The 16,313-nt window shown below is 45.2% G+C and overlaps 2 protein-coding genes across 2 annotated transcripts in view; one reads left to right on the plus strand and one right to left on the minus strand.

Annotated features, from left to right (window-relative positions):
- Positions 1-216: 216 nt before the first annotated feature.
- On the minus strand, positions 217-5,067 carry mex3a (mex-3 RNA binding family member A). Its single transcript, XM_005750947.1, has 2 exons — positions 4,583-5,067; positions 217-1,403 (listed from the first exon to the last, which is right to left on the minus strand). The coding sequence occupies exons 1-2, from the start codon at positions 4,998-5,000 to the stop codon at positions 253-255; spliced, it is 1,569 nt and encodes a 522-aa protein (XP_005751004.1). The 5' UTR covers positions 5,001-5,067; the 3' UTR covers positions 217-252.
- Positions 5,068-12,699: 7,632 nt separating this feature from the next.
- The window catches only part of lmna (lamin A), a 40,035-nt gene continuing 36,421 nt past the window's right edge, over positions 12,700-16,313 (plus strand). The window contains exon 1 of the mRNA XM_005750948.1: positions 12,700-12,900. The gene's annotated coding sequence lies outside the window, so the exon portion shown is untranslated. The remainder of the gene's footprint in view (positions 12,901-16,313) is intronic.

Raw genomic sequence — 16,313 nt, forward strand, 5'->3', positions numbered from 1 at the left:
ATGCAAGGTACTATACTTCTCTTATAAACAAAACTTTTATAAAATATATATGCATATATATATATAAAAGAAAAACTTAAAAATATTTCTTATACTTTTTAGTAAAGCAAGCAGTGCCTTCTAAAATATCTGCTTGATTGTTTTTAAATTTTCTGAAAAACCAAAATGTGTATTATAATAATAATCATAATAACAGTAAATAATTATTGAACAAACACTGACAAAACTAATGATAAAAACTGAAATGGTTCCTTAAGAGAATATCCGGATGGCCTGTGTGACCTGGGTGTGGCACACTGGGCACTCCGGGTGGTTGAGCTCACAGATTCGGATGGCACACTCCATGCAGAAGAGGTTGTGGCCACAGGGCACCAAGGCAGCCGTCACTTTGCTCTCAAAGCAGGTCATGCAGTCCCGCACAGTGGCCGGCGGCGAGTCCGGCACTGGCAGACGGCCTGGAAAGCCTTCGCCGGCTGAGGTGGGCTCGCTGTGGGCGCGGCGGGCCTGGGCGTGAGGTGAGCCGGATATGGGCACAATGCTGGTGACTGAAGAGTTGTTGGTGGTTCCGCCTCCACAGGACTCGGGTAAGCCAGGGGAGAGTCTGGTTAGGGGCAGCGGGAGGCCTCCGAAGCTTTTGGAGCGCTGCTGGGCGTAGAAGGCCACCTGTTTGGGGTAGTCGGGGTCACCCCAGCTCTGGGTACCGTCAGATCCAAAATAAGAGCAGGGCTTCTCTCCAGAGCTGGAGAAGTTGCCTTTGTTGTAGATCCCCCCTCCCTCGCTACCTCCTCCCCCTCCTCCAACCATGGCATCTGAGAAGTTTTGGCGGTAGCTGCTGGTGAGTGGCTTGCGCTGGCCCCCCTGCAGCCCCCACACCTGCTGTAGCCGGCTCTCCAGACCACCGCTGCTGCCCGCCGGGCTGCTCCCACCATTCGGGCCCAGACAGTCATTCTCGTTGTTGTGGTCGTGCAGGCCTCCCGTTCGAAAGGCGATATGTGCTTCGATCTCCTCGCGGGCCCGCTCGGCGTTACTCGGGGAGCCTGTGATCTCAAAGACCGGGTCGCGGTCTCGACTCGGAGTGACAATGTAAGTGCAGGTCTGCTGCTGGATGCGTTTTATGGTGGAGCCTTTAGGCCCCACCACCAGCCCGACAACACGGTATGGCACTCTCACCTGAATGGTGGTCTGACCTGGCAAAGGTGTGGGCGGGGAGCCGCTAAAAGACACTCCCAGCTTGTTGCGGGACGCCCGCAGCATGGAGAAGTGCTCTGCAGCAGAGATGATTTCACGACGGGCCAGAGCAACGTCCTCCTTGCGGCCAGTGATTAAGAACACAGGTTCCTCTCCTCTGACGGGGGTTTTGATGTAGGTGTTGGTCTTGGCCCGCAAGGCTTTGATCTTGCAACCTGCAGAGACACCAACATACATTTTAAAATGAGTAAAGACACGCCGGCTCAATTCGGGGGCACAAATCAAGTTAAAAGGGTTACAACCAGGAACACACTTGATCAGCCTGAGCTGAAAGAAATGCTCGTCTCTGCTATGTCCAGTGAAAATTCTGATGTTTGAGCTGCTTATGACCACTTTAACCTAATGTCTTGGAGGCCAAAGCAAAAGCTGAGTAATTACCAGGATTTATGAGAGTTCAAGGGCGTAATCATTAGTGTCTTTATTGAGAGGGCCATTTTATTTGCACTACAACAAAACTTACTAAGACGCATGGTGCAGGCACCGGCCAGCGTGGACACGGCTGTGGCAGATGCCATGTGTTTTCACTGTACTGGTGAGCAATTACTTTCTGACCTCTCCTTGAACTTGTTTCCAGACAATACAGACAACCCACATATGCTTCATTTTTGGGCCACTTATTGCTCTGCATTGGTCCTGTTTCTGATCAGCGTGGAATAGTTTACTCTGTTAAATGCTTTTAAGGCAGACTCTTAATGTGAAAGAGTGCAGGTTAATGTCATTTCAGGACGAATCACCTGACAATGTAATGGGACAGAGGAGGATACAGGCATATAATAAATCAGTAATTATTTAGGAGGATTGCCAGGAACACCTGAGGTCAAGAAGACAATGGTAAGAGAAGACACAGCAGTTCTGTTTGGATTACACCTCATTAACCTCACACAGGTTTGTATTCAAACTCTGCCAGCTTCCTCATTAAGATTTCTTCCTTTATTGACACATTAAATGTGCTTTCCTTGTGTCACTGTGGCTCTCTGGACAACATCACATTAAAAAAAACCACCCTGATCTCACTGTAACAGAGTCCAGGTGCTTCAGAGCTCGCAGCGTGTCATGACCAGCTGAATAGCACAGCACCAGGTATCAAAAGGTTTAAAGACACCTGAAGGTGAAGCAGAGTATCTCCCTAATGCTACTACACTGACCCACTTTGTTCAGGGGCACTGGCTTCCCAGGAACCGCTGGTACACGCAGAAGGGTGGTGATAACATTCCTCATGCCCCAAATTTGAACATGCACTCTGCGGTCATTGCCCGGCGTTGGCCTAACAGACCTGCTCCTGGCACGAAAGGCTCAAAGAACAATTCTTTCTCTCAAACTAGATTTTAAATTTTAATTAGCTGAAATTGATGTCTCGATGAAAGAAACGTATGTAAACAAAGAAGGCAAAAGCCAATTAATCACACCCGGAAATTAAGGTCGCTGTGAAGAAACGTAATTTTCAGCTGCATTAGCAGTGAAGTGTGATTCAAAACAAAGCCACCCGTGATCTGAAGAGCTCCAGCGTAAGGTGGAGAATCAATGCCTGCGCCTCTGACAGGAGAAAACAATCATACCCACCCCTTTCTCCAAGACAGGATGCTTCGTTTGCCAGATTCACCAGACGGGCTCTGAGCGGAAGGGGGTGTGTATGTAGTGCCAGCTAACGAAGGGCCCAGATCAAAAGCAGCTCATCTCAAATTCCCCCCACCCCAAATCAGCACTTCTTCCTGGTCTAGGCTAAAGGGCCCTCTTGCTGCACTTGTGCACACTGGATCCACCCTCTGTCTGTCTTCGGTTAGCCCATTAAAATTCAAAACTTACACTTCAGGGTAAAGAATGGGAGCCGACATGGGAGATGTGGGGGGGCTCAGCAGCACACACTAAAGCCACGTTACTACAGCAGCGAAGCAAGAAAGGGGAGTGTCAGTGAAAGGAGCTATCACAACTCCTGTTTGTTTTTGTTGGCAGATAAATCGGGATTTGCTGATGGGACCTCACCCACCCTGCAGTCATTGTGCTCCTCTCTCCATCCAACCCCCTGATTTCTCCCCTATCCTGACAGACAACCATGTGGCATTGAGAGTGTGCAGTGAAGTGGGGCTCATGAGGAGTCCCTTGTGTTGAGCTCCAAGGCGTGACTCCCATTCAGCTTTCAGACGCCGTACCCCCACCCCCCCACTCCTTGTTTCTCCCTGCCCCTCTCACCCATGGGTTCATCACAGCAGTTACCAATGAGTGCTCCATATGAACACCAGGGTCCCTCCTTTTTTTCCTTTGTTTTTTAAACTTAAGTTCAGGCTTGTTTGCAACTACACAATGAAAAAAGCATGTATGCAACCAAACAACCGCACAACTGCAAATAACCACAAACAATATCAATATTCTGCTTTTCCCCCTCCAAAAAACAAAGAAGGATTCCCACCTTCGGGTGCAACTTCTCGCTGAGTCACCCCTTTAAGACGATCCCGTGTGCCAAGCAGCAACACTGTGTTAATGCGCCCCTCCCCTCATCCCCCGACTCACACCTTTGTTTGACAGCTGCTGTCATTCAACTTCAGCTCTTTGTTCAAGAAAAAACCTCCAACTGTAAGAAAAAAAACCTGCAACGTGTCTGGAATTGAACTTTCCAACTCCCTCATCCGAGGAAAAAGAAAACCCAAAAAACAAAAACGGTGACCACGCTTCGCTCTATTGTCCAATTGTGTCACTGGGGCAGTGCGCAACATAAACAACGAGCAGAATAAATTTAGAAAGGAAGAGGGGGGAAAACATCCACTCGATTTTTGAGGCCAGATGTGTAATTTCGCTGATTTTCCTGGCCATCGGCTCGCGCCGAGAGACATTCTTGTGTACACCAGGCGCACGTTGCCTTTTTGAACAGTCTGGCGCGTCTCAGACGACAAAGGAAGCAAGTGCTCTCCCTGCTCCAGTGTGTGTCTGTGCGCTGACATTGATGGCGTGGATGTAGAATAATTCGCCCGGGAGGGAACGGGTCTCTCTCCTGCTCTCTCCCTCTCGTGCAAATTTAGTCCAGAAAAACGAGGCTAAAGCTGCGAAACGCCTCGTTTCCGACTCTAATCATGAGTGCACGAGAACTTGTAACAATATAAGCAGGAAAAGTGGGAGGCTGGCTGATGTCTCGGGGGAGTAGGGAAAAAACACACACACACACGCACACACACACACACACACACACACAGACACACCACTCCCTTTTCTTTGTCAAATAACACCAGGTAACAGTTGGAGAACAAACAACAAAGCACACGGGGACGCACGGCGGGGCGCATGCACTGCTGTCTGATAAAAGCTCAAGTTTGGAGGGAAAATGACCCGCGAGCCAGCGGTTTACCTTGTCTCCCCACTATCTCGGCCACATGTTCAGAGCTGGGCACTGGGACGCATTCTGTTATGTTGCAGCCTCGTCCTTTCGTCTCACTTGAGGAGCTCTCGTACAGGGCGCACAACTTGCTCTTGCCTTGCAGAATCGCCGTGTCCCCGCCGCCGACGCTGTTCGTGTGGTTGTGGTGGTTGTTGTTATTGTTGCTCCGGTCCTGTACTCCTGTTGTTGGGGCTCCGCCGCCGTCCTCGCCTTCCCCGAGCCCCAGCAGAGACAGCTGGCCCAGCGCGACCCTGAGGGCACGGGAGTCGTCTTCCTCCTCGTCGGGCGGCACAAGGAGACCCTCGCTTCCGAAGCCGGAGCCGGCCAGATCCCTGCCGTAGCCCCCATTTTTCTCCATGATCCCTGCTAGAACCAGCAGGCTAGGCATGGCTAACAAAAGAGTGTGTGAGACAAAGACAGGGGAAAGAGACTGGAGAAACAGCACCCGTGCCGCCTCCTCCTCCTCGCCCCCTCCTCCTCTCGATTCCCCCCTTTGCGCTAGCCCCTCCCATAGACCGGCCCCCTCTCTCTCTATCTGCCAGACTCTCGGTACAGTAGTCTCTCTCCGAGCTCCGGGCAAACGGGACACAAGGCCGTCTGCACACAGATGGGGCTGGGCGATGCTTTGCTCCACCCAGTCTGGTTTACACAGCTTCCCCTCCTCGCCGAGACAAAACGAGCCGCCCTCCCGTTGTACCATTCCGTCTCAGGTTCACGAACATGTGGCAGCTCGCGTTCCACGCAGAAAGCAGAAAGAAAGAGACTCGGCTCCTCATTGCCTCACATCCCCGCACTGCAATCACATGAGCGGAAAGGTACGGCTCCGAAGCCGCAGTGTAGCCCGAGAGCCGCATTTTTGTTTGGCCACTTATGTAAGGACGGGCAGCCGGGATGTAAACAGTTGCGTATTAAAAGGTGCGGGCACAGTGCGCACATGGCGCTCAACGGATGATGTCAACTTTATGATGAGGAGGTTTTAGAAAAAAGCGGCGGCATCTGAGATGAATTTAAGGAGTTGGTGGCATTTTTCTTTTCTTTTTTGGGGGGGAGGGGGTCCGCCCACCTCGGTGTAGCCGTGCTTTGCGGCAGGTCACCGCGCTGTTGTCTCCGGCGCCGTTGCGCATGAGGATGTTATGTAGGCTATATAGGAGGCGGGCGTCTGTTGGCGGGTGAGGAGAGGGAGTTGTCAGACAGGCGTTGCAGACCCTATGCAGTGGGGGGAACATGAGAACAGCATTTCCCCTTGTGTTGTTTTTAAAGCACGGAGCCGCCGCGAACAAAGAACCGCGCCGACTCCCCAAGATGTCCTCGACTGAAGCCACGCCGACGGCTCGCTTGTAGCTCGGCGCAGCACAAAGATCCCAACTGCAGCGATAGGAAATCAAATCATTATCCTGAAACTGAAATCACAGCCCACGTGATCGGTTTCCTCCCTCCTTTGTGAAGGTTTCATGTTTCACTCAAGGTTCAGCAAAGTACCTGCAACTTCAGTTAATTCGATTGAGGCTGAAAGCAGATTTTTTTTTACAGATATCCACAGTAAACAAGCCAATGAGATGAGTGGGAACCCGTTTAGATTTATAATTATTTTATTGCAAAGTTCTACGTTGCTGTTTAAGTTGTGTCAGTTGTTGGTGTCTGAATCGCGGTACAGTGCTGAGCAGCAACTGATGTCCATGTTTTCAGCTTCCTCAGAGTGTCAGTCTAACTCAGGCTGTCCTTACCATCTGTGCATATATGGGCTGTACAGTGAGGATGTGTTGCGTAAGGCTACCTGAATGACAAAGCGAACTATGGGGATGTTTGCTCTTCTGCTTTATTTCCACTCCACAATAATTTTTTTGTAATTCAGATCTTTGGCCTGTGGGTTCATGGCAAGTTCAGGTTCAGCACTTGAAAATACAAGAAACAGCTGATGGGTAAAATTCCAGTGAAGTCTGTTGATGTGTCTAATAGTTTTCCCACTGTGGAGATTATTCTGCATTTAACCCCAATCATTAATGTACTGTTTTCTTATTCTCCATCGTTCATGGTGTTTTCCCAGACTGCAACTGGGCTGCAGCTGTAATGAAATAAACAGTCTTAAGTGACAGGCTGAGCATGGCATGTGACTCTTCAGCATGAATATTTTTGCATCTCTAGTGAGAATGCCTTCTGCCTTTTAATAACACGTAGAACAGAGCAATAATATAATCACAAATATCCAAACAACAGGTCTGAGAATAGAAACAATATCTGTGTCGTGATAAGACTCTGTCACACTGATACGGCAGGTGTATTTACATGTGTAATCATAGTCTAGACGCGCTCTCTGGGTGCCAATCAGGAAGGGGTTTGTTCCCTAAGGACGTGTTGCAGATGAGAACTCACAGGACAACTCCTGGTATGAGGCCAGGATTAAAACATCCCCCACTCCAGCCAACGACGTGGTTAGAGAAAAGGGGAAAAAACAACAAAAAAAACAGCACCAGCAGGAGGAGGAGAGCATGATGGCGTGATCTATGAAGGACCACAGTGTAGGCCCAGGGGGTCTGCTCCCAATCCCCACCCTTTGGAGAACGCTGAGGATTGGGTGAGAACGAGGCTGTGATGGAGAAAAGCACCCACACGAGGACCAGCCTTTCAATGAGCGTCCAGGAGGTCGTCTGGCTCCATTAAAAGGGGTCTGCTGGGAGTCCAGAGCCCCAATCAATAAAAAGCATGGATCTGGGATAGTGTTTCCCCCCCCCCAACATCCACACACCCGTCTCTGCCTGAATGTGTGAGTCTGGGTGTTGCCCACTGGTGATGCTGTTGTATCACATAATCTTTATGACCCTAAACGAAATCTTCTCTGGCTGTGAATGGACCGCAGCAGGTCGAGATTTCATTCACATCTTTCAGCTGTAGGCTACAATTGTCATTTGTCCTTTTGTGCTTGCGTGTGTGTGTGTGCATTTGCTACAGGATACTTGTGAAACCCAGAGTGCTGAGGTCATGTTACTTGCACATAAAAAAACTCAGTGATTTTGACCATCTGTTCGTCACAGTAATGCTGTTTCTCCTTTTTCCTTTTTTCCTCCCTGTGCTTAATGAAAGGCTGACTGGCATGTTTGGGGAGATGCTGTGGTTTTGTGTGCTGCACACCCATCTCTTTGTCCAAGAGCTCATGCAAATATTGCTTTCACCTATGGACAGTATCTGTCTCTCTCGGAGGACGAGCTTAAAAGGCTGTAAAGACATGTCCGAGAATCCCTAAAGGACATCCCTTTGACTTCCATGGCCAGATGTCCTTTTCAAGACTTTTCTGGTGCCCCGCTGTCACTTGAATGAGGCTTCTGCGAGCACAAAGGGACATGTTGGCTAAGCACCACGTGCTGATGCCACAGTGAACGGGCACTCTGGGATGATGTAAGACCTCATGCAAATGATACCACATCTTGTGTTCATAAGCCAACGAGAGCCCTGAAGACGATCAGCTGAATAAATAACATGCTAAATGTAGAGGCTACTCTTCCCTGCTTTATTCTTTTTTTTTGTAAGTTTTCTTTACGCGTCTGCTAATTTGTGTGGTTTTTTTGTGTTTTTTTGAGAGCAGGCAATTCTGCAGCAGTTCTGTACGTGTAGCATTGAAATACTGATGTCCAATAAATCCAAACAAACCAAGACAACCAAAACAACTCTGAGGAGGCTTGAGTTCTTTGAAGATAATTACTGTAAAATTCCCGTATAGAGAAATAGTTTAAAACCTTTCAAAATTGACTAAACCGATTTACAGAGGCGACAGCTGCGACCTCAGAAATATCTGCGTTACTGCTGCAACACCACTTTGTACCAAAAGATGGCGCAGTGAGTCAGTTTAAACTTTTTTTTAAAAACAGAAACAGTCATAAAGAGCACATTATTTTTTTTAACACCTGGGAAAAGAAAAAGCATGTTGATGAAATTGGGGCAGCTAAAAGGAAACGTCAACAATTAAACAGCAGCACGCAGACAGACTTCTGAAGGCACCTGCTACTAACACGCTGCCACCTGGTGGTAAGAAATAGAACATTTTGTAGAGGGTAACTACAAAAAGTAGCTTTGTGTTCATAAATATTGGTTTATTTAGTTTCTTTAATTTATTTAGAATAAAATAATATTATGACCCTCCCACTTAAAAAATGAGTCTGTGATGCATCTTTGGATGTTTGTGGTAATTTAGCTGTAAAATTGTGTGGTTGCTGCTCAGGACTTGAACTTGAAATCAGTCTCATTTAAATGGGATCAAGTTAAAATGGCAGTTTTTATTTGTTCTTTTGTGCTACTTTTTATTTTTTGCAGTGCTCTGGGATTTGTTCAGCGAGCAGTGTGACACACAAGTAGCCAACAAAATTATTATTGATTCATATGTCAGTTATTTTTATTACCAGTTAATCATTTAGCCTTCCACAGCTTCACTAAAAGTGTTTGTTTTGTCCAACAAATTGTCCAGAACCCAACGAGTGTTTCAGCCTTCCCGTGTACACAGCAGACTTTATTTCTATCTGCAATCACAAAAGTGCAAATCAATCACAAAAGTATTGTACAGTCATCTCACCTGCTGTGAAAAGCTTACATGCATAATGAAGCTGTTGACCGGCACACACATACACACCTCTGTCAACGAACACACTGGGGATGCTGTGATTGGGAGAGCTGGTGTCAGCTGGGAATATGAGTCAGGTTAGTATGACTTCATTTCTTTTTACGGGTATTAGGTCATCTCTCTGCCTCACTTTCCCCTATTTCCACCCCCTTCCCTCTTGCCTCTCCCCTCCCCCCGTCTGTGTGTCTAATCATATTGATGCTGTACAGCTAGTGACACGCCTAGTGATGAGTAAGGCTCACCTCACCGCTCGCTTCCCGTATGGCAGTGATCTCACAGAGCGCTTTGAACTCAGGAGTCCTGCTTGGCCTTCTTGTGATTCTTGGCAATAATGTCTCATTTTATTGAATGTATTGCAGACAGCTGGGTGATTTGGATATTGCTTTTACTGTTCACAATGAAAGATTGTACTTTTTAATCTGCAGAAGGGCAGAGTCACAAACTGGGTCAAATTTCATTAAAAATGATGATGGCTTGATACAAATAAAATGTCTCACGTCGGATGGCTCTCAAGTTGAAGCTTGAATGCACTTTAACATTTATTCAAGGGTAAAATGAAAAGTCTATGAATTGTAAAGGGATCTATTATGCATTTCCTTATTTTCTGTCGCATAGATACTGATATAAGGAGGATGCTCATATTCAGTTTTATTTATATAACACCAAATTATGACAATGGTTGCCTTCATATTACAAGGTATGTAAGCCATGTTTCATATCTACAGTAATAGATATGAAGAATAGTTAAATGTGAGGATAAATCATCCCTGTGAGCCCAAAGCTCAGACTGCTCTACACACTCACTTTCAGATATTTTCTCCATTCTTTCATTTCAGGTCTCAGAGAGTGAATACCCCCGTCAGGCAGGTAGCTCAGGCGGTGAGCACAGAAGCCCAAATCACCTGATGTTTGCTTTATTTTTTTGAGAGTGGCAGCCAATCAGAAGAAAATGAGCTTAGAGGAAGCATGAAGGAAGCTGCAACACAGGATGAGACGAGTGAGAGCATGAGTGGCACAGTACAAGAAAATAAAGGATCATACAAAGTAACTCACTGGCTTCCATCTTCTTAACTGCTGGTTTTTCTTACGGATCTTTGATAGTTAACAGAGGTGATCAAGCCTTTGTCATTAATCAAAGAAAAACTTGAACTTGAACAGAAGACATTTATGGATGTTTGATATGTGGCAGTTTTTTTTATGATCTCCTGTTGAGCAGTTTTTTAAATATCTTATTTTGGACGTATTTAATTATGGAGCAGTCTGATTATGGTGTGGTTAACGCTGTCATCTCGTCTGTCCCCGTGTGAACCTCCCGGTTGGGTGGGGCCTTTCTGTGTACAGTTTGCATGTCCGCCTTGTTGCTGCAGGAGTTTCCTTCCTCAGTCCAAAGACGTGCTTTGCAGGTTTGCTGATGAGTCTAACGTGGACGCGCAGGTGTGTGTTTTGTCTGCGATGGACTGATGACCTGCCCAGGATGCACCCCACCTTTTGCCCCCCCACCTGAATTCTTGTTAATCTTATTAATAAAAGTGTCGTAACTCTTCCATTTAATACTTCCATTTAACCTAACAAGTACTTTTAAACTGGAAATTGTTGAATATTTTATTAATAAAAATGATTTTCAGCGCTTTCTGGATTCAACTATATTATTTATAAATAATTTATTTGAATTAATATAACTAATATGCCACCCATAAGGTACAGCATTAAGACCAGAGGAGTCTACATCACAGTGTCACGATGCGTTCGAGTGACCCAGAGTCCTATTCCATCATTTATGAACGTTACAGATGTAAACAAACCATTTACAGCTCAGTAACATAGGTCATGTAAAATTCATGCTCAGCCGTTACATAATGATAAGCAAACCCACCAAGAGCTCTGTAGAATATCTTTCGGCAGTACACTCGAGTTGTTTTTAATTTGTGTTTTTTTGTTTGTATTTAGAACGAGTTTGGGATCGCAGGGAATTAAACTGACTGCAACATTCAACTGGGCCATCTGTACACCTTGATGATGGCAGTCGTACTGCTATAGTCGCCTTGAGGAAGGCTTGTATGATGCTCCCTGGATGCCGCTTTAATTAAATTATCAATTCATGGAAAGCCCGGCACAGGTCAGTGTATCAATCACTAGCAAAGTGGGGTCCATGGAGCTGGGGGCTCCCTGAGGGCTCTCCGGGGGTCCCAAGTGAAATGAAAACCACAGTTATTTAATTCATTAAAAGTGTATTGCTAACCGCTGTAGTAACAGGTGTACGAAGTGTGATGTGAAGTAATTTTACCTGAGCATCAGCATCAGCTTCAGTCCAAAACAAGCTTCAGTGGGATCCTGTGTGGAAAAAGAACCGGGGCCATTTCAAGTTTTGAAAAAAAAAAAAAGAGATTTTGAGGTATTAAAGATTTGTTTTGCCATCTAATATTTTACTTTAAACTTACAGCAACGTAATCTTGGCTTTTTGGGTCTAAACAGGCCTAATATGATGCCTGACAGTAAAAATGTGAACGACACAAAAAAGTAACATGTTCAGATACACAGCAGCAAAGTGATTACTTTAAAGTGTACGTTTATTTGAAAACCACTGGGTTAACTTGTTTTTTCACTGGCACTCCAACCATCTGGCCTCTTGCAGTAAATTGAGTTTACATCACTCTCATATCACAGCATAACTACAGTACAAGCACTTTCTATTTTGCTTGTGTCACTGTTGGAGATGAATTCAGAAATTAAGGCAGCACTTAAACACAAACATAAAGCACAACATCCTGCAGACTCTCATTAATCTTTAAAACCTGAACTCAGTGGTGCTATCATCAGTGGTGCTATCATCAGCTGTTCAGCAGGAGGAGAAGAAAAAAGCCATCCGTGCTCTGGGAGCGATGTTTGCATGGGCTATTCCAGGAACAAGAAACGTGACTCGAGTAAAAGTCATGTCCTCATTTAAATACTAGCATACACATCATTTCAAAATGTACTTAAAGTACTTAAAATAAAACCATGTATATCACTTTGTTGTTGCAGCTTGACTGTTTTAATCACATACAACGCTCGGTAGCTTTGTCTACAATAACCCAGCATCATGTATTAGCAGAATCATAGTTTAAAATCATTAAAATACATGGCAGGGAGTACACAGTGCAAGGAATTCATCCAAAATATGATTAGAGGAGGATAGCAGCATAATATACAGAAACAGAGTAGCCATGCTCTCAGCACTACTCTGCTCTAGTTACCTTAGTGGGGGGCACCATGAGGGGGCTGTGCCACCCCTCATGCCGGCCCTCTGGACACACCCCTGTTCCGTACCCCCAGTATTAGTCACCCCTTACACACATTTGGTTTATATTCTCCAAACATTCCTTGCTCGACTTTAGCCCTCACCAGCTAAAAATACTGTCACTACCGAAGCGTTAATCATGGTCGCCAGGTGGCGCCTGCAGGCTGCATTGTAATTAGCGGAGATTGGCAGCCTAATCAAGTGTGTGGATCTGCAGGTGGCTGCTGGCCCGGGTCGACTCGACTCGGAGCTCCGCGGCTCTCCGATTTGTTCAAAGGAAACGCGTCCCAGCGGATGATATCGCGATTAACTGGGACTGGCGACATTTGGAAAGGTCACCCGTGAGCGCAGAGACAGGAGACGCGTTTTAAAGCGCTGCAGAAGAAAAGGCAGAAGAAGACGAAGGTAGGACGGAGAGCTGAATGTGTTTCAGCTGGAAGATGAAATGCATTTATTCTGCTTCTTATAGTTTCTAACAGGGAGCAGGCAGAGAGTTCAATCAGTGCATGAACTCCGTGACCCATGCTGACAGTTTCCATTCAGTGTGTCAGCCAGTGGATGGCGTGGATGTGCTGTGCTTGTGAATGACTTCAGTGGAAGGCTGTGGGGTTCTATTTATGTCATATGTACTAAGTGGTAGCAGGGGGCGCCAGAGAGGCACAGAGTGAGAGCGTCCTCATAACTCGTGACGAAAGCATGCATGTACACCGAGTGAGCGCTTTGTTAGAAACCACATTAGAATCAGCCAATCACGCGGCAGCAGAGCGGTGCGCGACACCCAGCAGGCGCTTCGCCCAATGATGACATCATACTCCAGAAAATAGGAATAAATGTGAGGTTTGTGTCAGCTGTCCTGGTTTGAGTTTTACTGAACCTGTTGATCACCCGGGACTTCCGGAAAATCTGCATTCATACCGATGCTCAGAAAACAGAAGCCACACAGGTTTACCGGTAACCGAAGTCAATATTGATTGTTCAGTTTTGTTATTTGTCTCTCGACGTGAACCGGGGAAATCCCAAAGAAATCCACGCTGTGAAATCAGTCAGAATCAGAATACTTTATTAATCACGGTGTGTGGGTGAGGTGGAGGGATAAATGAAAATATCAATATGATATAAAATATGAAGCTAGAAAAATGTAAGCAACATATATAAAAATACGTTTAAAAAGGGCCACATTCAAGGTACAGTAAGTTAAAATAAATACTCCAAAGTTTAATGATACTACGGACAATAAACACAAGATATGGCGAGTCTAAACAGTCCAGATGTCATAGTGGGTAGTTGTAACGTTTGATGGCTCCTGGCAGGAATGAGTTCCTGTGCCATTCTCTGCATCAGGATGAACACAGAGTACTTGAGCCTCCGGTGTCTGCACATGGAAACAGTGCCAATAGAGCTGTAATTCTCTTAATGTCCACAAACAGCTGAAGACTGTTCTGGTTGTACTATGTATTACAGTTACCCACCACAGCCCCGTGCTCCTTGCTTCTGATACATAACACTGCTGCAGAGTTCAGGAGACTGCTGAAGATGTAGCTGAAGTCTGCAATGTAGAGGCTGAAGAGGAAGGGGGGGGATGAAGACCTCAGTCAACTCCAACTCAGGGTCGGCAGGTGAACTGGTCCAGGATGAGGCTCTGCAGGGTCTTCATGATGTGTGATATTGTGTTTGGGCCGATTCCTGATTTTTAAAAAGACGGCTTGTCAGAGACAAATATCAACTCTATTTTAGAAGCAGCTCATTGCACAGTCTGTTTGGAGAGAGTTTAATCCAGGACATTTTGTTACAGCTATAATTTACAGATTTTTCCTGAATGACTCACACAGGCAGTCGCAAAGAGGCTATTTTGAAAAGCAGACAGCTAAAAAGATATACTGTGTTTGTGAGAGCGAGTGTGTGTGCGCGGACTTGTTTTTGTGGCTGTGCAGCACAGGGAGTGTGTTGCAGCTTTCTTGAGAATCATTCCTCCGTGAAATTAAATAGAAACTTGTTCTGTCATCTTTGTGAGAGCCAGTTTAAGTCTTAGACCGTGAGAGAGATTACATATTGTAAAACTGACAACTTTTTGTCCAGCTCTCGTTTTTCCACATCCATTCAAACACCTGTTTGAGGCTTAACGCTTCATTTTAGGGTTATATTTGAGGTTGGGATAAGCGTTTGGAAGCTAAATGAGATGATGAAACCTTGAGTTGAGAGGCAGTCCAACAAGCCCGGCTGTATTTTAAACGAGTCCTTCTTTCTACACAGAGTGGAGCAGGCTGGACTCATTGTAGGGAAACACTGGTAACAGAGAACAAATCCAGGATAAAATGCTGAAAACACTGTTGTGGAAACACTTCTGTGCACATTTCATGATAAATATACAGAGCGACAAGAAGGCAGTGTATATTGAAAACAGCTCTTTCATTTGTCTGACTGAATTTGAATCTGTTTTCAGTGAACATACAGATGCTTTTTCTGCTGCATCATGAACGTGCACTTTTTTCATTGAAACCATGTGACAATGGGATCTTTCGTGGCAGGAGGATGGAGGGGATCATGGCCCTCGCAGTTTACTGTACATGCAGGCATGTAATTATTTAAGTACGTCTGATTACGTTTACATCAGCTTAACTAAAAGAACGATTTATGTGTTCTACGTTGTTAAAAGTGTAGAACATAAAATTAATGAAATGATGGTACATCTGTACTGTAAGAACAGTGAAGTATGGGACTAATTCTGCTGGTAACAGGAGACACTGTTGTAAAGCTGTTGGTGGAAACACATGTGACTCCATAGCAAGATTTTCTGTTGTTGTTGTTCCCACGGTGACAGAAATGCCCATTGTAGACATCAGGTTGTTAAGTCTGCAGTAGTTGAGGATTATTCAGCCTCCAAGCGACTTGTGTGTCATCTGCAGTTTCCCCGGTGGAGTTTTACTTCCTCATGTTGCTGATTGAAATAATGAGTCAAGCTTTTGATCTTCCTGGTGGTTTCTATCTGTTTAGAATACTCCCTCATCAGAGATGGCGCATCGTGTTTCCCGTCTCGGCAATATTTTTTTCACATCTCCAGCACACTGTGAAAAATCACGAGGCGAATTTACATAAGACTGAAGGCTTTCAGATAATTTGCACGCTAAGCAAAACAGAGGCTCATAAAGAAACAACTGTTTGACATGACGCTGATGTTGCACTGTAGTTGTAAACAAAATGTCAAACTAACGTTCAGCTTTGCCTTAAAAGATTTGAAAAAATGAATTTAGATAAATATTATTCTATTTCCAGGCTCGTCTACGCTGGATAGAAACATTAGGCACCAGTCTTCTGTTAATGATTCAGGCAAAAATAGGAAGATGAACAATGATCTCTTAAGCAGCAGAGATGACTTCAGACTGTATGTAAAAGATGGACACGATGATGTGACATGCTGGTCTTTAAAGCACTGAGTGAGAATTTGTCTTCGTTTTCGTTTTAATGTGTCCAAATGTGGTTTGACCACATTTAAAAACAAATGTAGCGTCATCAGCCGAGTCAGCAAGCTCAGTTACTGAGGTGCATCCTAGACTGTGTGGGTGCGTATAGTTGCCAATTAGCCTTAACATGCTAATAAATGCTAGAATTTTACAAGCACAGGTGCTTTGTACAATTTTCAAGTATTTCAATCAAAATGCTGTAAAATGTAGCAAACATGTCCCTGAAAATGCAAAGTTTCAGCTTCAAAATGATGTAACCAGGTTATGAAAATGAAGCGTACAGTCAAGGATATTTTCTGGGTGAGGGATTTTTGGCTAAAAAAACAAACAATATAAAATATGTGTGGTTATTTTTCATTA

The sequence above is a fragment of the Pundamilia nyererei genome, unplaced genomic scaffold (genome assembly GCF_000239375.1).
Source record: "Pundamilia nyererei isolate P.nyererei 1_Seehausen unplaced genomic scaffold, PunNye1.0 scaffold00294, whole genome shotgun sequence".
Classification (NCBI taxonomy): Eukaryota; Metazoa; Chordata; class Actinopteri; order Cichliformes; family Cichlidae; genus Pundamilia; species Pundamilia nyererei.